Genomic DNA, 26064 nt, shown 5'->3' with positions numbered 1-26064 from the left:
AAAGCTACCTGGAGGGATGTTAAATTTATGAAACCCCTAGGGCAGAGTTTATAAAATATGGTCCAAGAAGCACCTACCCCAGTGTGACCTGGATGATGGTGAAGGGTTCAAATTCCTGTTCTTACCCTCATCTCTTTGATGAGTATCTCAATGGTTGGGGTCTAGCATTTCTAACCAGCAATCTAGGCTCACCAAATTTGAGAGCCACTGTTTTGTTGGACATGAGACTTAACTGGTGGTGGGGTGGTGGAGGGGAAAAAGTGGAGGCCCATGGAAAGAACAAAAGAAAGAGTATTTCAGTAGCCTATTCAGGCCCATCTAGATGAGGATTGTCTGATCATGGCCCTTCTTTCTTATGAAATTCCCAGGAATTAGGCTTTTCTTTAGCACAGCTTCGTTAGATGTAGAATTCAGTCATAAAATACTCAGCTAAAGAGTAGATACAAAATATAGTCTCTAAACATACCTAGTAATAAGGAGATGGGGAAAAAATCATTTTATCCAAATATATCTGGTGGATTCTGAATGGGGCAAGAGACGCAAGGGTATAGAAGCCCCGATTGCCTGGCTGATCTGCATCCATAAGTTCAAAGCTGAAAACTGAAATCAAGTGACTGTGAATGATGAAAACCCTGGCTAACCTGTAGGGCATGCTATACATTCTGATTATAAACAGTAACATTTGTTTACTCAACAAATACTTTTTGAGTGCTAAGTGATTTTTAAAAAGTTATACATAATCAGGTTAAACAGACAGGTTAGTCATAATACCTGACTTCATAGAGATATGCCATATCCTGAACGTTTGTGTTCCTGCAAAATTCATATGGTATACATGCACCCCAAGGTGCATACACCCCAAGGTGATGGTATTAGGAGTGGAGCGCTTGGGAGGAGATGAGATCATGCGGGTGGCACCTTCATGAATGGGATTAGCCCCCTTTGAAGAAGAGAGCCCAGGGAGTTCCCCAGTGAAAAGATGGCCAACTGTGGACCAAGAAGCAGGCTCTTGCCGGATAGAATCTGCTGGCACCTTGATATGGGACTTCCCAGCCTCCAAAACGATGAGAAATAAATTTCTGTTGTTCTAAACCACCCAGTCTATGGTATTTGTAGCATGAATAGACTAAGGATACTAATCAGACATTCAAATAATCATACACATCTGCCAACTGTGATCAGTGTGATAAAGGGAAAATAGAGCTGCATGGGCAAAAATGTGAGCTTTGCAGCAGGAACATCTTGGTGTGTTTGGGGCTGGGGGGCAGAGAGCAGGTGGTCAGGAAAGGCTCCCCCAACCCCCACCTCTCTAGGAAGAGAAGTTTGAGCCGACAGATAAAGGACTAAAACAAAACACAGCCACCACTTAATTCCTCCTGGTAATAAAGGTCAATTAAATGGACTTTGTTATTCCAAAGAACAGATTGCATTCTTTTCTTACTAAAGTCACTTAATTTTTACATAATTCAACCTGGGAATCTTTACCACGTGAAGAGCATGGAATAAAAGCATGTTATCTACCCATTTGCATGCTAGGCTGTGGAGGATTGAAAGATATATGTGACACAGTACCTGCCCCTGAAAAATCTGTGAGCTGGTGGCAAGCAGTGTGCTTGCTTCCTAGTGGAACCGTGGCTGGTAGCAGGTCAGGGGCTTGTCAGGTAGTCCAGAGCCCAGGTGCAGTGAGTCTGAGACCGTAGCGGCCCTCCTAGAGCTCAGCGGTCAGGAAGTGTCGCTGAGGAGTGGGAAGATGTGGTAGAGCATGGATGCTTCAGAAAATAACCTTCCAGAACTGGAAAGGGGGAGCCTGCCAGTTGTGGTCATGGGGAAGGGCTGTCTTGTTCGAGGCAGTGGGTAATAAAGGCAGGGGTGTGTCTAGAGTTGACATTGACTTTCATTGACCTTCTACTGGAAATGAATGGAACTGTGACATTTCCACGGACACTTGAAAGGTGGCATTTTAAATATTAATTGTAACTTTATTCCTCTTCAGAAATGGAACTAGTGTTACATGTTACTTATAGCCACTTAGGTTTCTAAAAGACTTCTAAACATTAGGTATCTGTGGGAGATTTTAAAAATCAGATCAAGTGAACTCTTTCCTCAAGGTAGCACTGGCAGAAATCCTCATAGAGAATTATGTTTTAACAGAGACTGTTGCCACATAGCAATGAGTCTTAATTATGTGTCCAAGGATGTAGAAAATGCTACCCTTTGATAGCTTTTAAACATCCCTTGGCCTCTGCGATGTTCAGTCCATCAAGAGAGCCCATGAACAACAAAATTATTTTTTAAATGTTTATCTAAAACTATCAGAAAATTCAGTTCTGTGAAGGGGCTTGGGGAAAACATCCTGGCTCTAATAGCACTTTCCATTTTTGCCCTCTAAGAGTTTATAATACATTTACCAGGTCAGGATCGTTCCATGTACAGTATGTGCATTTATAAAATGCAAGGATTTTTTTGGAATAAAACAGATGAAAATTGGGGGGTAGACAGGTTGAATGTACAAATTAAGGGGTTTCTATGTTTAGATAGTTGTAAAAGTGAAGTTAAATAGTTTTAAAAGTGAAATTTTATTATCAAGTTTATATGCTGTCAGAACTAGCACTTTATATCTCATTTCCAAAATGGAACTTTAGAAAATGGTAAGATGATGAATTTTATGTTTTTTTCATTGCAGTATAATCCCTATGGTTTGACCTAGGTATATAGGTCAAGAAAGTAACATTATTACTTGTTCCTATAAAAGAGCGTAAGTGCAAAGCTTGCTGTCTTGGAAAGAAAGGCCATCTATTCTATCGTAAATACTTCCTAATACAGATACGGTACATCTTCAGCTGTACTGCAGCTGGAGTCGCCTCTGTGGTTGAAGCCGTAAGCTTGTCTAACCTACATCTCTTGGAACATGTAAAGTCAACTCTCCACATTTTGTCCTTAGATGAAAAAGAGCTGATTATTGATTTCCTTAAAAATAACCCACCATATATTTAAAGACTTATTACCCTGACCTCTTTTTCTTTGGCCTCATCCCAATTTCATCTACTTTTCCTGCCTAAGTGTTCTCTCCCAGCTTCTGTTGCTCTTGCTGCCCTGGCATTCCATTCTACTTCCTTTCCTTCTCATGTACCTTAAACTTACGGTGCATTTAACCAGCTCCAGTCTTACTTTCTGTCCTCAGGGCCTTCTTGGTATTGCTAAACACAAAGTAGAGCATAGTATGACCCTATGCATATATATACGTGTGAATTGAAGGGGTCTCTTGTGTTGTTGAGTTGCAGTTAATTTCAGTTGCTTAGGAAGTTCAGAGTCTTAAGACTCAAGAAGTTGAAGGGGGTGGAATTACTACTTTGGTACCTCCCTCTTGATGCCCCAGGTACTTTCAGAAACAAAGACAGGATTACTGGTTCCTTAAGCTGTGCCAAAGGAACTTGGCTCCGCCCACACTGCCCAGACCCTAGCCTGGCTTAAAGCAATATGGCATAGAGGGAAATGATAGAGGACAAGAATTTCCCATCTCTTTAAGTATTGTGGGAGATGTAAGATAGTATAAGAAGTGGTCTCTGCCTTTAAAAGTTTGCATTTAAGATAAGGGGAAAATCACAATGGCAGCACAGGTACAAGACAACATATATTAAAAGTGAGTCAAATGTCAGTAACTGTCCTGAGCCCCAAGGAAGCAGAGCTGGAGGAAACTGGGGGCTTCCAGCCTTCCTCAAGAGGCTGGACCTGAGTGGGGCCAGGGAGGCTGGGTGGGGTTCGCATGGGCAGGAGGTGAGAGGAGGTGTCTGTCCGGCTGGGGGTGAGAGGGTCAGTTTGGCTGGAGTAAAGCGTCGGTGTTCAGGAAGAGAGGAATGTTTGGTAGATGTGGGGACCTGATATACAAGGTTAAAGTGTTTGGCAGAGAAAAGAACCACATGACAAAAGCAGTCTCTTACCATATTAATTTGGAGGAGGTGTGCAGGGTAAAGTGGACAGGCAAGAGGCTAGAGAAAAACAGTCCAGTAGAAGAGTTAATAAAGCCCATGGCAACTGCTTCGTGTGGCTGCTGGTAAAAATGGTGGTGCCTCTGTGCCTTTGTTTCCTATCAGGTCAGCTTGCAGACACACATGTGACTTTCACTGAGGCTAGTTCCCTGATGTCTGCAAATTCATAAAAGGCAAAGATGTGTGATGCAGCTCTTCATGGGGACTGAAAAGTGGAAGGGGAAAGGAGAGAATATAGATCTTAATAAAATTTACCATGGGCCCTAAATTCAATTGTCCGGCCTAGTGTGAGATGGGCTTACACTCTGAAAGCAAGGTTCTGGTAAGCATAGCCAGCCTTTCCAGCCTTTTGTGCACATTTTCATCCCTCATGCCTGATACTTCTGATTATTAAAGTAATCTATCCTATCATGGAAGACTTTAGCACTTGTTTTTGTATTATGGGCCAAATTTTAGAAGGCATAAAAACAAAACAAAATTAGCACATTGGGAGAGATTATTCTGGGTGATATCTTTGTTATTTGAGCTGTTTATAATTAATATTGTTTGCGCATGAAGTTCCACAACAGATGTTAAAAATAGGCTTACTGTGTAGTCAAAGATGTTATTAATAAAAGAGGTTCTAAAATGATTCCTTTTAGCCAAGGCTCTTTACTTACTGTTATAAATTAAAACTCTGAATTAAATACTAGCCCTCAAATGCCTTAGTTTGGGGGTCCATTTTGCCATCTGGTTGGACCTCTAGCTGTCTTCTTTCCCAGAAATGATCATTGATTTTGACGAGCATTTAGAGGTGAATGTGGAGAACTATTTAAATGTGTTCTTTGAGGCTTAGTATTTGCTTCAAAGATAATGCATTAGCAAATAGTTATTTCTGGTAGGAAGCTGCCCCCTCACACTATTGTTTATGAGCCTCTGTGCAGCTATTTTTGAGCTCTAGGCTAAAGCATATAGTACCCTTGAGCTTCAGTATATGGTACTTTCAAGCACATGGCTCTGGATTTCAGAGCAAAAACTAATTAAATGAGATCCTAAACTAAAGGAATTTTTGCTGGTTTGGGAAGACACTATGTCAAAGTCTGCTTTCAGGAAATGAACAGAATAACATCTTGAATGAAATAAAATTCTTTTAAAATTTAGGTGGACCAGAGAATGGGAAGTATTTGGTATTCACAGTGCCAATCCTCCAGTGAGGTGTCTGAGAGCTCCCTACCCTGTGTCCGCCCCGCCCCCGGCTCCAGCACACAGAGGTCTAGGAGGAGGCAGGGGTGGTACTGCCTCAGGGGGGTGGGACAGGGCTTTGACCTGGCTGAGGGTAAAGTAGCACTTTGGAGCACATGGCCCCTAGCAGCAGAAGTGAGCAGGTGTCACCCAGGTTCCAGCCATGGGGGCCTCCACTTCATAGGAGCAAGTTCAGAAGGGCTCCTCCTGCCCTGTGATGGGCTGACCAGCTGGCAGAGAACCAGACCAAAACACCAGCCCCCATCCTAGGAAAGAGAAGAAAGGACCCACCTAAGGCTCCCATCCCCCAGTTAAAATTCCTGGGTTGCTCAAAACTAAATTGTAAACATGGATCACGTTTGCTTGATATCCCTCCCTCTCTTTCTGGTATGAATTGATTAAAATACTAGTGGGAGCAGCAGCCCAGCAGGGATGTTCAGTCTGCTGATTGAGATCAAGAAAATGACTTTTGCATTTTACCCACTTCTGGGTAGAGTTTTACCTACTGTCTATTCTCCTAAATTTTTGGCAATATGAACTACTTCATATTGGAATGTTGCTGAAATGAATTTGCTGCGACATAAAATGTTAGATGCTGTTTTTAGAAAGTTGAATAGTTGCTACTGCAGCCCTGTTCATGCCACTAAAATACCGTTCTGTTTTCACTGTTATTTGACACCTCTGTACTTTGTTCCCCTCCTGTTCCATGTTATTTTTGCCATGTGGGCAGCTCCTGTTACTTTTTTCTTTAAGGATTTAAAATTTTAAGATGTGCCTGTTACTAATTTCACAAATTTTGGGTAAAGTTGCTTAGATGTACATTTTCCTATTTATCCAGGTATTAGATTCGGTGGTTGGCAGAGAATAAATTCAAGAGTAAATCTCAACAAGATGTATGGCTGTTTGTGGCCATGATGTTGTGATGGCAAAGCAGGCTAGTTCAGTGCGGCCTGGAATGGGGCACATTTTAAATAATTGATGAGTGAGAAGAAAGCAATTCATTTCGTTTACTGGCAGCTCTACTTTTTTTAATGAAAGGAATCTATGTTTTTTCCTGGGCATATGTTAACTTTCAACTAAAGCAAAGATAAATGGCATAACCAAAGTCAGAAATTTAATATATTCCCACTGAAGCTTTAGCTTACTAATGGCTGTTCTGTGACCATTTGGATGTGAAAGGTTTGTGCCATCAGTTAAAACTATTTGCTAAGCTGTTAATGTGAAACAGACCAAGGCTTTTGAAAACGATTTTTAACATTCATCTGCAGATATTTTTGGTTAAAAAGAGTAACCCCCTTTATCAAAGTGTAATTTTCAAAAGTTAAATATATGACACTCATAAAAATAAAGTGTGAACATGTATGAAAGGTTTATTCAACACATTAACGGGTCTCCAGCAGGAAGGTAAAGCTCTTCAGAGGAGAATCAAAGGAGTAGGTTTTAAAGGTATTCAAGGAAGACTGTCAGGATAAGATGCCAGGGTTACATATAAACTGATTAGCAGTCCAACAGGACAATAAAAATGTACATAAATCATCTGCATCTGTATCAGACAAGAATCTACACGTTACCACTAACTTTGAAAGTCTGGGCCTTTAATCAATAGTAAATTGCTTGTCAAACAGAGCCCAAGTGCTCTGGGTAATGAAACAACCCTCGTGTGAGGTGTTAATGCTGCAGTGTGAAGTTGGAAGAATATGCTTCTCTCCCTTACCTTTTTTATAAGTTTCGGATAATTTTTCCTAACATTCTATTATTAAAGTGAGCTTCCTCCATGAGGTCCCTAGAGTAGTGAAACATTCATCGAGACGAAGTAGACGTGATTGCCAGGGGCTGGGGAATAGGGAATGGGGAGCTCTTGTTTAAGAGGTGCAGAGTTTCAGTTTTACAAGATGAAAAATGTCCTAGGGATGGTGGTGGTGAGGGCTGCGAGACAATAGGAAGGTACGAATGCCACTGAGCTGTACATTTAAAAGTGATGAAGTCAGTGAATTTTATATTGTGTGTATTTTACCACAATTAAAATATTTTTAAGTGAGCTGATGCATAGATACATGAAGAAAAAGTTAATTCTTCATCCTCATGAGATAACCAATTTAATAATCCATGTTTGTGCTAACCTCATCCTTGTTCATAAAAATATAGACCTTTTTTAAAAATGGGATTGTTAAAATTCTTTACTCTGTGGTGGTCTTTTCACTGAATGATACATCTTGGACAGGCCTCTAGATTGTAGATATTGATTTAATCCTTTCTTTTCAATACCAGATCCTTAGACTGGACATACCATACTTTATTCAGCTATTGCTGTACTGATGAAATTTGGGTTGTTTCCAGTTGTTGTTATTTGCCTGTTGTTTGCACTGTTGTAAAATTGTTTTAGTACAGGAGAGTGATGCTGAAGGCCAGCACGCTAGTGGTGGCAGCAAGAAGGCAGAGGAGGGACTGGATCACAGAAATGTTTTGTTGGGAAAATGGATTGGATTTAGTGCCCAGTTAAAAAATGTAGTATAAAAGCAGCAGAATGAATAGTACTACCATTTTGTTGAAATAGGAACTAGAAGAAGAATAGCAGAAGGTCACTGGGGAGGATGGCAGAGAAGCTAAGAGGGAAGGGTTTGAAAAATGCCAGTTTGAGCCAGGCATGCTATGTCCACCAGACAGCTAAACATAAAGGCCTAACGCGTAGGGAAGGCATCACAGAGAAAGACGTTGACCCTTTGTACAGAGTCATAGTTAAAGATGTAAAAGTGGGTGAGATCTGGATGAAATCTGAGCTGTAAAAGTGGATGAAATCGCAGAGAGGCCTGTGTTCTAGAGGAAGGAGATGGAGTTCAGAGGAGGTGCCTGCATTTAAGGGTCTGGCCAAGGAGACTGAGATGTAGTGATCAGAGGAAGAGGAAAAGGCAAGAAAAGGCTGGAGGGCAAAAGGGGGGGAGTCTGAAACTATGTCACAACTGGTCCGTTCTGTGTCTGGTCCGAAATGTAATCATGTTAAGTATCTTTTAGGTATTGGCAGCATAGATTCTCCTTCTCAGGGTTTGGTTTGTGTGCTGATAGTGACTGCTGCCTCCGTGAGTCTTTCTGCAGATGCTGGTTTCCTTGTGTAAGAGCCACCAGAGATGGTGGTCCATCTGCGAAGCCAGTTTGGGCCACTGCTTTGAATTTGAGGGCTAGACCAAACCACATTGCAAAGGAGCAGAGTTTGATTGTAGTTTGACAACTCTCAACAGTAATTGCAAAGTCATTTTTCTAAGGCTTTATTGGCCTCATGTAAACTAGCACTTTATCAATAAAGGAGAGTCTGTCGATTTCACCATGTGAACTAGAAAGGTTGTGCAGGGGAACACTAAGGAAGCCACAAATATGAGGAATCTCCAAAACATTTAGAATTAGCTTTGAAGCTGTCTGAAAATCTGCATTAGCACGATTACCTGCTACCACCAGATCCACTTACAAAGGATTTGCGAATTTTTAAACCTACCCTAGGTGATTGGAGGAGAGAATAAAGGGAATTACTATACTGATAGTCCAAATTCATTGTTTTGTCACTTCCAGTGGCTTTGAAAAATACTCAAGTTTGGAAGAACAACCGATTCATCAGAACTAGTGATGTCACTGAGGGGTAAAATTCCAGGGGAACTGCCAAGTTTGCGGCTGGATTCAACTTAATTCAAAAATTATTGTTCCCGGTATTACATTAGATGCCATGGTTGAAGGTTCCTGAAGAACAATCAAAAGAAGTAAAGATGAGGACACTTACCCATAAAGTTGAGGCAGGGCAGGGAAACGGGACAAGGGTCATGCCTTTGTCAGATCTATTTAGCCTGTGAAAAGGGCCCAGTTTATTCTTTAAACTTAATCTATAGGCTGTTCTTCCTCTTCCCTCCTCTTAATCAATTAAGTGACTTTGGGACCAGGGCAGGAGAGAGACTTCAGAAGGGCAGTGAACCTATGTGGGTGAAGAAGGCTGAGATCCCACCCAACACAGTCACCTAAATAACCCTATTCTTAAGACAAAACTTAACAGGATTTATGAATCACCTGTATCCATCATGCTTCATGCTCACCCCTACCTAAAAGGCCCTATAAAACCCCAAACTCTAGATCCTTTAGTGCTCCTCCTCTCTGAGGTCACCCGCCCTCCCTTTTCTTCAAGTGTGTAGTTTTTAAGTAAAGCCTTCTCACTGCTCGACTTACTGTGCTTTGTCTCTGTGCTCTTCCAGCGGTAGGCTTCTTCGTCACTTTGCTACTCCATTCTGTGCTCCAGACTTAAGCACACGTCTTCACTCTGTCTCTGTTCTACTCCAGAAAAGTAGGGAGGGACAACTGAGGGCTCAGATTTGGGCCTGCAAGTTCTCGTCGCCTGGGTGACCTGGATGAAACTGCAGCTTTGTGACCTCCTCTTTAGTAGCCTGCCTGAAAATCTCCTTTCTGTGCTTTGGGGAGTTCTCAGAACATAATCTCACTCCATCCAGTGCTCTGTGGCTCCCCCAGATCCTGGGCTGGTAGACTTAGCTCCCAGGCCTTGCAGATCTAAGCAGACACTGGATGCCAGGTGACCCTTGCTTTAGGATTTCACAAGGGATCTGCGCTATACTGAGCCTCCCTGCCCCTGGCTCTTCCCTGCTCTCTGCTGCCTGCAGGGCAGCTGCCGTTCGGGCTACTCTTGCTTTAATGAATTCCTTTCTTACCTAAACTCTTCCGACCTGCTCCAGAATTTTTTTCTCATTCAGAGTCAAGAACCCTCCCCCATCTAGGTTGAGGTTTCTCCTGGTGCACAGGGCAAGACCTCCCCAGACACAGCTGCCCACCAGCAAAGCGCTTGTCATCTTGTGGAAAAATAAGATATGCACATAGAAAAATATTGAAGAAAAATCTCTAAGATGTTCTGTGACCCCACCCCCCAATCCCAGAATTTTGTCTCTTGCTGCAGAAGGAATTTACAGAGTCCAGGTGATGTTAGTCCGAACCTGAGTTCCCTCAACCTGCAGAACCCATTTGGCAAGGAAGAAGCAGGTGTAAGAACCTGGGGCACTGTCAGGTTAGCGGAGGCAGCAGGTGGTGAATGAGCTGGTTTCCAGGTAATGTGATCACAGAGGTATTTATAGGGTGGTCATTTTCATGTGTGGTGGACTCAAGCCATCATCTTGGGTTACTTAATTATAAATTGCAAAGGAGGTCATAGCTGTGGAGTGTTGATCTAAACAGACTGATAAATCCATGGTGGAAAACTTGTTTGTAGGTTCTATGTTACCTTGACATCTCTAATAGTTTTCAGTCAGTACAGGTAAATAACTGAGAGTGGGAGAGTAGTGAGCTCTCTCACAGTCTTACTGAGCTCAGCTCTAAATCATCTAGATGCATTAACGAGTCATGGGACCTAATCAGAGGAACCCTAGAACACGTCTGTAGGAAAGCAGTTTAGTGGTTGAAGTCACCTGTTCCCTACCCTCACTGAGTGCCCATTCCAAATGTTTGCAGGAATAACCAAGAAGAATTCTGGATTCTTTGCTGAAGGCCCTTGATTATATGGGAGTCACCTAACCTCGAGAATTGACAGGTTGAGATTGGAGAGTTCCAGCTTTAGCTGGTACTTACCAGGCCTGTGGCACTAGAAAAACCTTTATTCCCAGGGTCTGCCGTAGGCTTTATTTTGGGACAAGTGGCTGCACCTTCCTCTGGTCTTGTCTGAACATGTAGATCAGGCCCAAGCCCCTGGCATCCACCCCAGGATCTGCTTCTTTGCACCATCTCCATGATCCACAGCTGCACCGTTTTGAAAGTGATGCCAAAATCCAGACACAGCAAAGCATCCCCTTTTGCATGTACTAAGGTCCTGAATGATGGTTTTATCTTAAACATATTCTCTTTTCATTCCTCTGTTCATTTTTATCTCTCCCTAATATATAAATAATTGGCTTATCCTATTTACTGCACAGAGAAAATTGAATGTCTGAAATTTTCATCACTGTGAGAAAGTATTTCCAGAGTGTGAAAAAATAGACACTGGGGACATTTCAGCTCCTGCTTTTGGTATAGTGGGAATTTATTACTCAGTTCAGTAACAGTCTTAGTCCAAACCAAGCAGTTGTGTGGGCAAGCACTGGGCTCCTTTCCTAAATGGCCCTGCCAGGGATCCCTTTGTTCGTATTTGAGACATGAACCAATGGTATCTTTCCATCAAAGGTGGATTATCTCTGAATCTTAGATATTGAGACCTAGCCAATGGATTTTACTTGTATGAGATATTGCATAGCTCCCAAAGGGAGGGAAACGAAAGGGGAGGGAGGCAAGAGAGAATTCAGAGTCCAACAATAAATAGCTCTTTGTACCAGGCCCCTCCCCTAACCCCAAACCACTGAGATCATAGAGTAAGTTACCAGCATGCAGTTGAAGGCACGGCTGCCCAGCAGCCTGGCAGATGATGACCAGCCATGAACTTGTCTCTCCACAGTGTGCGGCTGTGACCTGGCACAAGGGGGCTTCTTCATAAAGAATGGGGAATATCTCTGCACACTGGACTACCAGAGGATGTATGGCACACGCTGCCATGGCTGTGGGGAGTTCGTGGAAGGAGAGGTGGTGACTGCCCTGGGCAAGACCTACCATCCCAACTGCTTTGCTTGTACTATTTGCAAGTAAGTGATGGCTTCTCCCAACACCCAGGTGCTTGGTTCTGCTGGGATATACACTTTGGTCTTGAGTTGTACTTAGTCCTTAAACATTCTTTTTCAGATGCTTCCTTACTTTTTTCATCTTAGTCAAAAAGTAATTTAGTTGGGAAACCTTTTCCATGATGGCCTCTGCTAAATAATATGACTGATTTTAAGTGGTGTGAAACCTAGTGTGAAGGTGGCTCCAGGTCTTGAAACAGTTTGAGCAATGGAAACATTGTGAGGAAATGTCATAACTGCTTAGAAAGATAAGGTTTATTCAGAAGTAAAAGTTCACGTATGTGTATGTAAAATAGTCTCATCTACTCTGAAGCCAGGTGGGCAAACTATGCCCCGTGGGCCACATTAAACCCAATACCTGTTTTTGTAAATGTTTTGTTGGAACACAGCCACAGCCATTTGTTTGCATGTTTATGGCTACTTTCGAACTACAGTGGCAGAATTGTGACAGAAACTGCATAATCCACAATATCTAAAAAAATTAAATCTTTGGGGGAAAACCTGGCTGAGCCCCACACTTCGGCCATTATGAACTAGCAAAGTGAAATCTTAACTGCGCAAAGCAACCTGATTAAAATGACCAAAAAGAGAGAGAGGTCAACTGTGTGAAGTGTGAGAAAAATTGATGGTTTCACTGTTGTTGTGTTTTGAGTGCTTACAATGTAGAACTTAGGACAGGTGTGATTCCTATAATGAGGCTCCCCAACCAAGGCCAGTCATTCTACTAATTGATTCTATCGGCAATCCTGTGGCTTTTGGAGTTGACAGTCATGTGCTCTGTCTGCCTTTGCAAAAACTCGGTTCCAGGAGGTGCTTTGTTCTGGTTTTCAGCATTTCGTGTTTCTAGACCAGATAGATGTAAGCTCTAGAAAGGTAAATTTAATTATATATTATTAATTAACAAGGGTAATACTCAGTTAAATCATAAAAAGATTTAGATGAATTATTCGTAGTAAAATTATTATAATAACTTTTTATAGGTGTTAATCATAATTTTAAAATTCTGGATTAATGAGCCTGAAGCTTTTCTGTAATCAAGCAAAAGCAAGGTTTCCTCTTGATGGCTCGCTTTTCAGACTGCAGCCCAAAGTCTCATTAAGATCTCTGGGCATTGAGGACTCCCAAGTTCCAGCCCGGCTTCCTGCACTGATCTGAGACCTGGATGAAATAACTTACCCAAGGCAATGGCCTCATCTGCAAAATGAGCATTGGCGGACTAGATACAAGTGATTCCCCCAAACCTGAATGATCTCTGCAATCCCACCCTGGGGGTGGACTCTTTAAAAACATCTATTTCTAGCCTTTCTTCTGCGACCTCTTATGCTTAGTAGTTTCTGGAAGGTTCCCAAGTATGATGTTACTTAGCCAGGTTGGAAGGCCCTGGCCCAGATAAACTCCTGATCCTGACTCTAAGAGATCATTGTTTTAAAGTTGGTAGTGATGTGTGAAGCTTTATTAGCCCCAGCCCCAGCCCTGAATGTTTGAGCCAGCAAAGGGGTGCTCAGTATTGCTCTTCAGTGCTATACTGCTAACTGACACTCCAGGCCTCCTGAATTGGAGGACCCCTTTACATTTTACAAATTGCATTCATGTAGAACTTAATTTAACCCTCATGGCAATTGTGTGAAGTCAGTCAGGAATTACTGTCGCTCTTGAGTTTAAGGGACTTTCCCAGGTTGCAAGACTAACATCCAAACTCAGGTTTCCTGACTCTAAATCCAGTTGTCTTACTGTTACATTCATGCAAATAAAAAAGGAAGTGAACCCATGTGGGCAGAGGACATAGGGAAAGAGGAAAGTAAGGAAGAGGGTCATTTATAACATAAGAGTCAAAGTTCAAAAGACCTGGCCCTCTGCTGAGAATTGGACCCTGGTTTATCCCATAGTGGATCCATGTGGGGTTCAAGTCTAGAAATAAAGGCTTAGCTCACAGGCAGGACTAGGGTGAGGCAAGTGAGGCGCCCAGGGTGATTTAAGGGGGCTCTCACATGGGGGACCAGGCAGTGCAGGGTCTGCACATGGGCGCTCAGGCCCCAGGTGCCTAGCCGGCCTCCTTCTAGTCCTGGGCCCTGATCAGAGAGGCAAAGACCCTCTGCTGCCTGTGCTTAGGGACCCTTCACTTCCTGATGCCCTCCTCACAGAGCAGACAGGGGCTTGTTCAGGTTTAATGAATGAAGCAGTCGACCCACTGGCATCTGCTGGAGTGTGGCTTTGATTATTAAAGAAAGAGCAAGTTCTGAGTTGGTGGATGCCTCCCGCACCTCCTATGCCCTGGTCTCCAGGCAAGCTGGTCAATCCAGGCAAATCACTTAACCTCTCTGCGCCTTCTCTGAACAATGGAAAGTAACAGCACCGCAAGAGGAGAGAAGGCCATCTCAACTCAGCACCAAATTTGGGGATGTTTAAATTCTCCTTGATGAATGGTATCACATCACTTGTGGATTTAAGTCCAAATGTAGTACCTGTGTTTTACAGTTAATCACCAACAGTCAGGCAGCACCAGGTCAACTTAAGGAAGGATAGTGGCTGTGAAAGTAAAACTCTGTCAAGAAGCTTGAATTTGTTATTAAGCAATTGCTTCTGACTCAGATGTGTGGGGATGTTTCACCTGGGAGTTTTACATTTCCTAATTGACAGAATCCCACATTTGAAAACTTGTGTTGATGAAGATTATTGGCAAATTGGCCAATTGCAAATAAACAGACATGGGAATTGTCAGATGGCTGTTAATTACGACTTTTTAAAAAGTGATCCGCTTGCTGACCTGGAAGGAGAAGAAACTGATAAACATACGTGAGAAAGCGGTATTTTTGCATAATGGGCTGTTACTGAGGAATGTCTCCATGAAAGGAAATTATCCTTCTGGAAAAAAAAAAAGCTTTTTTTTAAACAGGTATTTACAGCAGTGTTGTATTTCTTCAAAAGGGACTGGGTCTCTAACACTGTGAAACATTCAGTTCACCCATTCAGATGTTCAGGACAAAGCCTAATTCAGCATAATTATCACATAGGTACAGGAAACTGAAAGAGTTAATGCTTCACTTGTAACCAGTTCTCTTGGGGAGGGGCCGTTAGCCTGAATAGGAATTTATGGCATTTAAGATATTTCTTAATGAAGAAATATCTTCCCGAAGGATTTTCCATTTAGAAAATGGAAAATTTTATCATGTGTGCCTGGCTAAGACCTGTTGGAACATCCCTCCACTAATGATTAGAGGTAAATCATTCCATTTGACTGTCTGGTTGCCTTTAGAAGCAGTGTATTCTCCCTTCTTTAAATGAGGCATGTTTGTTTGTTTGGCCTACATCCAGCTGGCTGGCTGGGTTAAGACTGCATTTCAGACATTTTGGCTCGTGCCTCTCAAAGAAATGAATTGGCACCATAGGGCAGCAAGCAGGAGTAAGGAAAAGGAATGAAATTGCTGGGATAACCTTGAGAGTGATGTCTTTCTGTCTGCAGGCGCCCGTTTCCACCCGGAGACCGAGTCACGTTTAATGGGAGAGACTGCCTTTGTCAACTCTGTGCACAGCCCATGTCGTCCAGCCCTAAAGACATGCCCTGCTCCAGCAGTAAGTGCCCTCACCTCCCATTGATATGAGTTCCTCAATGGTACTTAGGCAGGTACCTTCATTTTTGTGGAACTGCTGGCTAGAGCCTAGAGCAGTCCTAACCAAGGCATTTTTTATTGTAAAACATGAAGCCTTCTTTGAAACCCATGCAGTGAGAAGCATCTCCCTTACTTCAAAAAGACTTAAAGAGAATGGGACATCAAAGTGCATTTTGAGAGCAAACAAAGGAAAAGAATTGTAAAGCTTTACACTAGACATGCCCATTTCTAATCATAGAGGCCGAGCTGTGAAAACATTTGATGGTGAAGTGATTGATATAACTGTGTGTTAAGAAAGCTATCCCTACAGTGGCTAGGGCAAATGTGGCAACTTATAGTTACCCTTAAATAATTCTTTATTTTTTATTTCTTTTAAATATTCTTTATTCACAATGGAGGGCTTCTGACTTTTACTTGTTGAATGTATCATTTGCTGCGCACCTACAATGTGTGCTTCCGTTCACAGTGGAGATGTGCCATGAAAAAAAAGAGCCTCCTCAGGAATCTACTTTCCACTGGGAGCAGACAGACAGTAGATGCACATACCAACATGTCTAATACATGCAGAAACTTAAAGTAGGAAGACAAAGTGTAAAGGGGCTGCCTTTATGTGGGGCCATCAGGGGAGACCTGTCTTAATAGATGACACATAAGCAGGGTTGGAAGGTGTGGGGAACAGGCTGATAACATACGTCATGAGATTTGTAATTCTTTACGACAAGTTCTTGACTGAGAAATGGGAATGCAAAGAAAGCTAACTTACCCCCCAAATAAAAATAGCAACCAATTACACCATTTCTTCTTGTAAATAATATTGGGTAGGTCAGTTAACTCTTCACTGAGATGTATTCTGAGCTCTGGGCACCAAGCAATGAAGCTCTACTTCCATCTCTTCCCTGGGGCATTAAGAAGTGGTCTAGAGGTTTGCTTTGGTTTCTGTGAATTTTGTCAGCCCTCAGGAAACCTGGAATAAGCCCATTTAAGCTCTGCCAGTCTCAGTAGATAAGAATGAAATAAGCCACTTCTTCTCCGGAAGAATTCTGTGCAATTTATAATAGTGGTTCCAAATCTTCCTGTCAAAGTAGAAGAATCCTTGTACCTAAAAATAAGTGTGTTCTGACCAAAGCATTTGCATAGAAATTGCATTTGACCATTGGGAGGAAGGAAGAAAATAAACATATTAGCACATCTTAATTCAACATAATGGGTCCTTAACGTGTGAATTTATATGCCCTGTTGGTAAATAACAGCAGCCCGGGTAGGACAACAGCTACAAAGCAAGGCACAATGCCAGGCCCCCAGTAGGGTTTCAAGTCCTTCACTGTTCTTACCTCCTGTGCCCCACACTAGGAAGGTGACCTGGGGTGGGGAGAGTCACCCCATGGTTTGGGAGGGCTTGCTTTGAAATTATATCACCAAAAGTTTTGGAGGAATTCTTCAGTTAAGAAAAAGGATTTTATGAGTTCCAGGAAAGGATGCCAGCTATACCAGAGGGTCACGTTCATAGGCCTGTAATAGAAACGGCTGTATCCTCGAATCCTGTGGAGTCCTTTAGTCCAGGTGACTTTCTTGATAGGCGAGGAAATTGAAGCCAGGGGCCTACTCAAGGTCACACAAGCTATCTAATAACAAAGCAAAATTAGAAGCAGGTCTTTTGACTCCTGGATTTTGGCTCTCTCTTTTGGTTTCATTTAATACTCTTGATTGTTTGGTTTAAGAAACAGAAGCAGAATATTCAAAAGCTCCCAGTCCTCCCTGTCCGAGCAATCTGGGAACACGTTTCCTAGCCCACAGCTCTAGCACAATGGTTATTCCAATTTTTGTTAAACTTTTTTCCCTTTGTTTATATTTTCTATTTTATATGACACACATTTATGCACATTAAAAAGAAACAAAAATTATAAATGTCCAAATACTCAGATCCGTTACATCCCTCATGCTAGTTGTCACAGTCAGTGCTCATGTGCACATTGCTGGACCAAATCGTATTTTCTCCTCTGTGCCCAGTGGATAAAATCTCTTTTCTATGCAACTGCTTTGGTCAGAACATTTTTATTTTCAACAAGTACTTGTCTATTTAGATAAGTACTCAAATAGCACTTCTGGGGCATGTGGGTGTGGGTGTCTGTAAAATAAAGAGCTCGTATATGTGGATACACATACGCAAAATACCTGAACTAGGAAGGCACTCAAATACTAGAGCAAGAGGAGTCTCAGCAAGTCTCTGAGATTCACTGGAGCCTATTTAGAGAAAACTAGGTTTGTTATTTGTAATTCTTTAAGACTTGTCCTATAGTTTAAACCTATCCTGATGTGACTTAAATTCTTATATAATATTTTTCAAGTTGACAGATCTTCCTAAATAAAAGCAACAATACGAGGTTCTTCTTTGATGATGTTCACAGAGTCAGTGAAATAGATCAGAGCGCCAAAGTCCTCTTTCTCTGTTCCTTCAAAAATGAGTTTGCTCTTGTGAACTGCAATGCTATTTCATATTCTGTAGCTGGTTTCCCATCATCACCGAACAGGTGAAAGACAGTTTGAGAGGTAGAGAGGAAGCCAACAGAAGCTAAGTAAGTGATGGGATGAGAATTTGCACGGATCGTCTCTGAGCTTGCTGGATAGAGGGGCAGCATCTCTCAGCAGCTCGCGGGCTGCTGTGTCTGTATTGCTAAGATTTAAGGAGAACTCCCCGTGGAGGGCCAGAGATGACAGGGGCACTCTGCTTGTTTCCTGCATGTAAGTCTTCTAACCTTTATATCTATTTTATTCTCTTCATCAAATATTCACATAGTACTCACTGTGGATCAGGCACTGTGAGACTGGTTTACAAATTTTAGCTCATTTATTCCTCATAAGCACCCTAGAGGTTGGTAAAAAAAACGATCCCTTTTCAAAGATGAAGAAATAAAGGGCCATAAAGGTTAAGTAATTTGCCCCAGATTACACAGACAGTAAGCGATGGCGCGGGGTTACAAACCCAGGCTGACTGCACATTCCGTAATATCAACCCTGATATTTATTTTACCGAGTAAGTATCACTCTCTGCTGAGTGACTTGTCAGCAGGCTTATCCATGTGTCCTGCCCCAAAGGGCTGTGTGCTTTCTACATGCCACAGTTGCCCTCCTTCTGTAGCAAAGTTTGGGAGTGGAAGCCATCAGGAAGTTATTCATAGAAACAAACTACCTTAATTAAAGATTATTGCCCCTGAATTAATTAAAACTGTTGCGGCATCCAGATAAAGGAATTTGAATTCAGTAAGTAACAAATACTCTATATCATGAAGAAAGTAGTAACAGTTCTGTCTCAGGATTATGACGAAAATTAATTAAACTGCTTTTATTATTAATAAAAAAGTCAATTGCCCATGTCTAGCTGACCCTACCTTTAAAATAAAATCATGTCCAGAAGACATAATGCTCTACTAGGAGGTATGTCCACTCCTCTAAAGCTTAATTCCACCCGATTCTTCATGTGCTTGCCCGGAGTTGAGGGCTGGGGCCCCCATGGGGTAAGGAGCTATGTGAGGGAGAAGCCTGTGTGTGGCAGCCTTGAGTGCAGGGAATCGGGTTTGGATTTTGTTTCCTGCATGGCTCCTGACTATTTCAGGTACCTGAGCAGGAGTGGGCTGCTGTCTACAGTCACTCTACTTCAGAGGGTATCTGATTGCGTGTGGGTTTGGCGAATTGACATGACAAACGCCCACGCACAAATACATCCAGACCCATCTTCCTCGCTCTGCCCAGCATTGTCATTATTCTGCCAGCAATTGGCCCTCCTACAGGTACCAGGGCGAATGTTCTACTTGGACTGAGTTTCAGCCATTTCAGATAAACAGTCACATGCATGTTTTCAAAGGGGAGGAAGAATTTTTCAATTATTTTACTTTTCTATTTGGTGCAATAGCTTTTAATAGTTGCAAGATAATTTTTCTTTGATCTTTATGTTCTCTCTTTAAAAAGTCATTTGCCGGCTGAATGGGACTTGTCTGCTGAGGCATCTAACAACAACTCAAGCGGGGATGATCGACCAACATCTGCCTGGGTCAGATCCCGGCTCTGCCACTTACTTACTAGCAATCTCTTTGCCCCTTCATCCTCCATTTCCTTATCTGTAAAATGGGTTGGTAGTCGATTACCCAACTTGTAGGATTAAATGAGTACATGTATAAAAGTGCTGTGGACTTATTAAAAAATAGCTTATTGTTTAGGCATTAGTTTCTGAATTTTTGTGTAAACAGTCTCTAATTTTTGTGACTGCTTTTTTCATGATAGCTGTCTTTATCTGCTGCCCATTTGATATTTTCTACCAATATAAAAACCACTGAAGTCTGGACCACATACACACACAGCCAATGGATTGTCGGAGTCTGTTTTACGGCAGGGTCTCTGTGCACAGATCTGCCCCTTGTTTAGACACTCACTTCCTGTATGATAGGATGGCAGCAGCTCGGCAGGGCACTGCTAGTGAGTATGGCTTCTGGACCAGTTGTAGACTGGCTGTCATCCCAGTTCTACCAGTACAAGCTGTGTGACCTTGAGAACTCAATCTCTGCCTCCACCTCTTTGCCGATTAGATGGAAAACAAGAATAGTTCCCTTTTCAGTGAGTTGTTATAGGGATTCATGTAAGTGAAGTGCTTGAAAGATTCATGACACCGAATAAGCTCGTCTATGTATTAAGCATTATTCTTTTTTTAAAATTATTTTTATTTTGGTATCATTAATCTACAATTACAGAAAGAACATTATGTTTACTAGGTTCCCCCCTTCACCAAGTCCCCCCCACATACCCCTTCACAGTCACTGCCCATCTGCGTAGTAAGATGCTGTAAAATCACTTTAAACATTATTCTTTAAGGAAGTTAGGGGACTAGAATTTGAGCTTAAAGATATTTAGAATCAGACAGGAACAGAAGAGGGTGTAGCATAATGGTTAAGGGCATAGCCTCTTCATTTCGGAATGCCTGGGTTTGAATCCTAACATGGAGCCTTGGGCAATTTATTTGATGTCTCAGAACCCTAGTGCCCTCATCTAAAAATAAAAAAATAGCTACTTCTAGGGGTTGTTATGAGAGTTAAATGAGATACTGCATGGGAGGACCATCTAAATGTGGAGAGGGTTCCAGAAAAGGCAGTACAGGGGGAAACCCAAACAGAGCCAAGGCCTATATCCTGAGAAGTGGAGTTGGGAAGATAAGAGTAACTGGGGCCAGGTCTCAGGAGGCCTTGCGGAGTTTGGCAATATGCAGCTCCTAAGGACGGTTATTAACCTGGGGGATGACCCTGTGAAAGCAAGGTTCTAGAAAGATGAAGGTGATAGTGCTGTGCAAAATCAGTAGTCTGAGGTCAGTGATCAGGATTGGGGAGACCATTGATTGTGGGCACAGGTAATGGCTGTGAGGAAAGACAAAGAAGGTAAATGAAAGGGCCATGGCAAACAAAGATAGAGGATGTCATCCATTCATTCATTCATTCAACAAACATTTCTTTGAGCACCAAGTATGTCCAGGCACCAGCCAAATTCTTTATTATGCAGTTAACATAATCCTATGATACAGTTGTCACAACTAAAACATCTACATTGGTACATAACCTATTCACGGTTAGTTGTTAAATGTGTGCCCACCTCTGCCACCAAGATAATGAACTCACTAAATACAAAGATGCTGGTTTTTTCTCTCTCTTACACAAAGTCTAGCTCATAACGCTCTGGATAAACATTCTGGAAATTGAACCAAAGCCATCTTTATCCTGAATGGGGCTAATAACAATCTTCCCTTTTTAAATGGGTTTAGGTGTTCATGGTAAAACAATACAATATGACTGAAATATACAAAGAAGGAGATAAAAAGCATCTGAAATCTAAAGAGATTATCTCCATTAACATTTTGGTGGACATTCTACTGGATATTGTGAAGTGCTGTAGATGTGTATGATCTTACAGACATTTTTCCCATAGCATTTTGCTCATGTCTTCTCTTTAGAAAGCATTTATTCTTTTGAGTGTCACACAAAAGGCTGAAAGCCCTTGAAGGCACTTAGACCCCTTGGTAACAGGGCCAGCGCCCACGTGTCCTGGCCAGAACTGTGCTTTGCATGTCTGTTATGCAGTTATTACCATGTGGCCCTGTTAGTGCTTTGTGTGTTTATCTCTCCTGCCAAACTATGAGCTTCTAGGTGGCAAGGATTGTATTTTTTTTTATCCTTATGAATAGTACAACACACCTAGCAAGGACACAAATGTTCACTTAGCGAATGAACTGATGTCATCCCAGGAGAGCCTTGGAGGGAGTAAATCTCAGCTCCCAGGTCCAGATTGTTGAGTTCTAACTGCTGCTTGAATGAAGATGATCTTTGTGGTTTTGTAAAATTACATAGTTACAGCTTGGGAGCATGGGAAGTTAGGTGTATTGGCATGTTTAAACTCACTTTCATTTTCTCATCTTATTTATACATTTCATGAAAGGAGAAATAGTTATTGCTTCAGATAAATTTGTTGATAACAAAATCACAAGGTTTTTGTTTTTTAAAGTAGAAGTGTCATAGAATGCATTTCCCCAGTGTGTTTGAATGTGAGATTGGAGGGAGACCTCACCTCCGGGGGCATCAGGGGAGTAGCTTGCAGGGGAAGGGGTCTAACCTGGCGTGTCAGTTCCAGTATTGCTTTACTGAGTGTGAAGTGGAGAGTGGAGAGAGTTTGGAATTTCTGTAGTAGCCAGAGGTTCATTGCAGAAGAACAAGCAATGTTGCAAAAAGAATCATTAATATTCAGCTTTTTCAGACTACAACCTGTAACAATTATGAACTACACATAAAGATCCCTGAATGCCACATCTTTTCACTGAACCAGCCTTGATTATCTTAGCTGCAAGAAAGAAAGAAAAGTTTCTGCTGAATAGGGGATGGATGTAGCTAATGGACAAAAACAGAAAGTGGCTGCAAAAAAGTTTCTGTGAATGGAAAAATAACAGCATTTTTACTATGTGCTGTTTTTGTTTGACTAAATATGCCTCTTGTGGTACTAAGACCCACACCTTCTAACAACTTACCAGCAAAACTATAATTTTAATGATTGGAACAGCAGTCATTCCCAAGTTTAATTTTAATTTTTCAGTAGCAGTAAAAATTAAGCTGCATGTACTTATAGTTTTATATTCCTATAAATTGTCCCCAGAAGGGTATTTGAGAAATTGCTTTTAGTTAGCACTTATCTTCAGTGGGGAGGGAGGGAGTGGCTAGGAGACAGTACAGGGGAAGAAGTCATTTTTTTACTATATAGAGAAATTTTTTTTTCCATGTCTGTAACCTATTTACAACCAAAGTATATTAAAAATAAAATAATGCTAACTTTACAAAATAAAAGAAAAGGCCCATTCTAGACTGAGGTCTTATTGCAGTGTGCCCTTGCTGTGACCTCCAGCCATGTGTCTATTAAATGGTCACATGATCAACTGAAACTGACATCCTACCCCTCCCTTTCTTCTTCCTGTCTTTGGGAAAGAGTGAATAAACTGCTGTTTGTTAATGAGTACTGAACCTGAGAAACTGATGTAGAATTTCAAGAGTAATTTCCTCTTTGGCAAAAGCCCATGTATGCTGGGGAGGGGGCATAGCCAGTTGAAGATTTGTCATAAAAGTCTTCACCAGGTTAAAGTTTACAACTAAATTACAAACTAAACCAGAGTTTACAATGGAGTAACAAACCTTCTTGGTACACTTTGTTTAAATTGAAGTGAAGTTCACAAAGCATAGAATTAACCATTTTAAAGTGAAGATTTTGGGACACTCACAGTGTCATACAACCACCTCTATCTACTTCTAAAACATTTTCCTCATTTCCTCCTCACCCTCCCAAAAAAGAACCCCATACCCATTAAGCAGTTACTCCCTATTCCCTCCTGCTTCCAGCCTTTGACTGCTACCAATCTGCTTTCTGTTTCTAAGTATTTACATATTCTGGATATTTCTATAAATGGAACCATACATCAGTGGCCTTTTGTTTCTGGCTTCCCCTTGGCCTAGTGTTTTCAAGGTCAATCCAGGTTGTAGCGTTTATCAGTGCCCCATTCCATTTTATGACTGAACATACTCGCTGTGTGGAGAGACCACGAGTATGTGAGTCCTGGCTTTTAATTCATTTGGGTCTTGGCAGTTTTTTTTTTAATTAATTAATTTTGTTGTCATTAATCTGCAATTACATGAAGAATATTATGTTTACTAGGGTCCCCCCTTCACCAAATCCCCCCCACAAACCCCATTACAGTACTGTCCATCAGCGTAGTAAGATGCTGTAGAATCACTACTTGTCTTCTCTGTGTTGCACAGCCCTCCCCATGCCCCCCACCACACATTATACATGCTAATCGTAAGGCCCCCTTTCTTTTTCCCCACCCTTATCCCTCCCTTCCCTCCATTTCTCCCCAGTCCCTTTCCCTTTGGTAACTGTTAGTCCATTCTTAGGTTCTATGATTCTGCTGCTGTTTTGTTCCTTCAGTCTTTCTTTGTTCCTATAGTCTTTGGGTTTGAGGTGAGTCTCTTATAAGCAGCATAGAGACGGGTCTTGCTTTTTTTATCCATTCTATTATTCTGTGTCTTTTGATTGGTGCATTCAGTCGATTTACATTTAGGGTGATTACTGAAAGATATGTACTTACTGCCATTGCAGGCTTTAGATTCGTGGTTGCCAAAGGTTCAAGGTTAGCTTCTTTAGTATCTTACTGTCTAACTTAACTCACTTATTGAGCTATTTTAAACACTGTCTGGTCATTCTTTATTTTTCTCCCTTCTTATTCCTCCTCCTTTGTTCTTTATATGTTGGTTGTTTTATTCTGTGCTCTTTTGTGCTTCCTTTAACTGCTTTTGTGGGTAGTTGATTCTATTTTTTGCCTTTAGTTAGTATTTGGTTGGTCTGCTTTCTTTGCTGTGATTTTATTTTCTCTGATGACATCTATTTAGTCTTAGAAGTGCTCCCATCTAGAGCAGTCCCTCTAAAATACCCTGTAGAGGTGGTTTGTGGGAGGCAAATTCCCTCAACTTTTGCTTGTCTGGGAATTGTTTAATCCCTCCTTCATATTTAAATGATAGTCGTGCTGGATACAGTATTCTTGGTTCAAGGCCCTTCTGTTTCATTGCATTAAATATATCATGCCATTCTCTTCTGGCCTGTAAAGTTTCTGTTGAGAAGTCTGATGAGAGCCTGATGGGTTTTCCTTTGTAGGTGACCTTTTTCCTCTCTCTAGCTGCCTTTAAAACTCTGTCCTTGTCTTTGACCTTTGCCATTTTAATTATTATGTGTCTTGGTGTTGTCCTTCTTGGGTCCTTTCTGTTGGGAGTTCTGTACACTTCCACGGTGTGATCAATTATTTCCTCCTCCAGTTTGGGGAAGTTTTCAGCAATTATTTCTTCAAATACACTTTCTATCCCTTTTTCTCTCTCTTCTTCTTCTGGTACCCCTATAATGCGGATATTGTTCCTTTTGGATTGGTCACAAAATTCTCTTAATATTGTTTCATTCCTGGAGATCCTTTTATCTCTCTCTGCATCAGCTTCTATGCGTTCCTGTTCTCTGGTTTCTATTCCATCAATGGCCTCTTGCATCTTAGCCATTCTGCTTATAAATCCTTCCAGAGATTGTTTCATTTCTGTAATCTCCTTCTGGACCTCATCCCTTAGCTCTTACATATTTCTCTGCAGCTCCATCAGCATGGTTATGAGCTTTATTTTTAATTCTTTTTCAGGAAGACTGGTTAGGTCTACCTCCTTCTCAGGGTTTGCCTCTGTGATCTTGGTCTGTATCAATTTCTTCTGCCTTTTCATGGCAATAGATATATTTGTGGGGAGCTGGCGTGTGTGTTGGGTAAGAGAAAGTCCCTTCTTGCCAGTTTGTGGCCCTCCTCTCCTGGGAGAACAGCGGCCTCTAGCGGCTTGTGCTGGGCAGCTGCATGCAGACGGGGCTTCTGATCTTGTCCGGCCGCTCTGGAGTGTAGCGTTGCAGTTGCTGTGGGCGTGGCCTGCCTCAGGCTGCTTCTCCAATATGGCGGAGCCGCGTCGGAGGGGGAACAGGCGGGAGGCTGTTTATTGCGGTGAGGGGCCTCCGAGCTGCGCTGCGGGGGTTCGGGTGCCCAGAGTTCCCCAGGATTCCCTGCTGCTGGGCTAGGTGTCTCGGGGCACTTCTGTCCAGCTGTGGGGTCCCTGTCCCTTTAAGACTTTCAAAAAGCACTCGCTTTTCTTTGTCCCGGGTGCGCCGGCTGCGGGGACCTGCTCACAGGTCTTACTGTCCCGTTTCCCTAGAATCCAGGGCCCCGCGCATGCACTGTGTCTGCACTCTGGCCCGGGTGGCTGGGGCTGGGTGTTCGGCAGTCCTGGGCTCCCTCTCCCTCCCGCTCTGCCTGCTCTTCTCCCGCCGGGAGCTGGGGGGAGGGGCGCTTGGCTCCCGCGGGGCCGGGGCTTGTATCTTACCCCCTTCGCGAGGCGCTGGGTTCTTGCAGGTGTGGATGTGGTCTGGATATTGTCCTGTGTCCTCTGGTCTTTATTCTAGGAAGGGTTGTCTTTGTTATATTTTCATAGATAT

The 26064-nt window shown here is 42.2% G+C and overlaps 1 protein-coding gene across 13 annotated transcripts in view; it reads left to right on the top strand.

The window, feature by feature from the left end:
• The window catches only part of ABLIM1 (actin binding LIM protein 1), a 283881-nt gene that overhangs the window by 156872 nt on the left and 100945 nt on the right, over window positions 1-26064 (top strand). For all 13 annotated transcript variants that reach the window (XM_057506374.1, XM_057506367.1, XM_057506371.1 and 10 more), the window contains exons 3-4: window positions 11665-11848; window positions 15345-15454. In XM_057506374.1, the coding sequence (XP_057362357.1) occupies window positions 11665-11848; window positions 15345-15454 (294 nt within the window). The remainder of the gene's footprint in view (window positions 1-11664; window positions 11849-15344; window positions 15455-26064) is intronic.

This window comes from Manis pentadactyla, chromosome 8 (genome assembly GCF_030020395.1).
Source record: "Manis pentadactyla isolate mManPen7 chromosome 8, mManPen7.hap1, whole genome shotgun sequence".
NCBI lineage: Eukaryota > Metazoa > Chordata > Mammalia > Pholidota > Manidae > Manis > Manis pentadactyla.
Note: the sequence above shows the minus strand (reverse complement) of the source record. Positions and strands in the feature narration are given on the sequence as shown.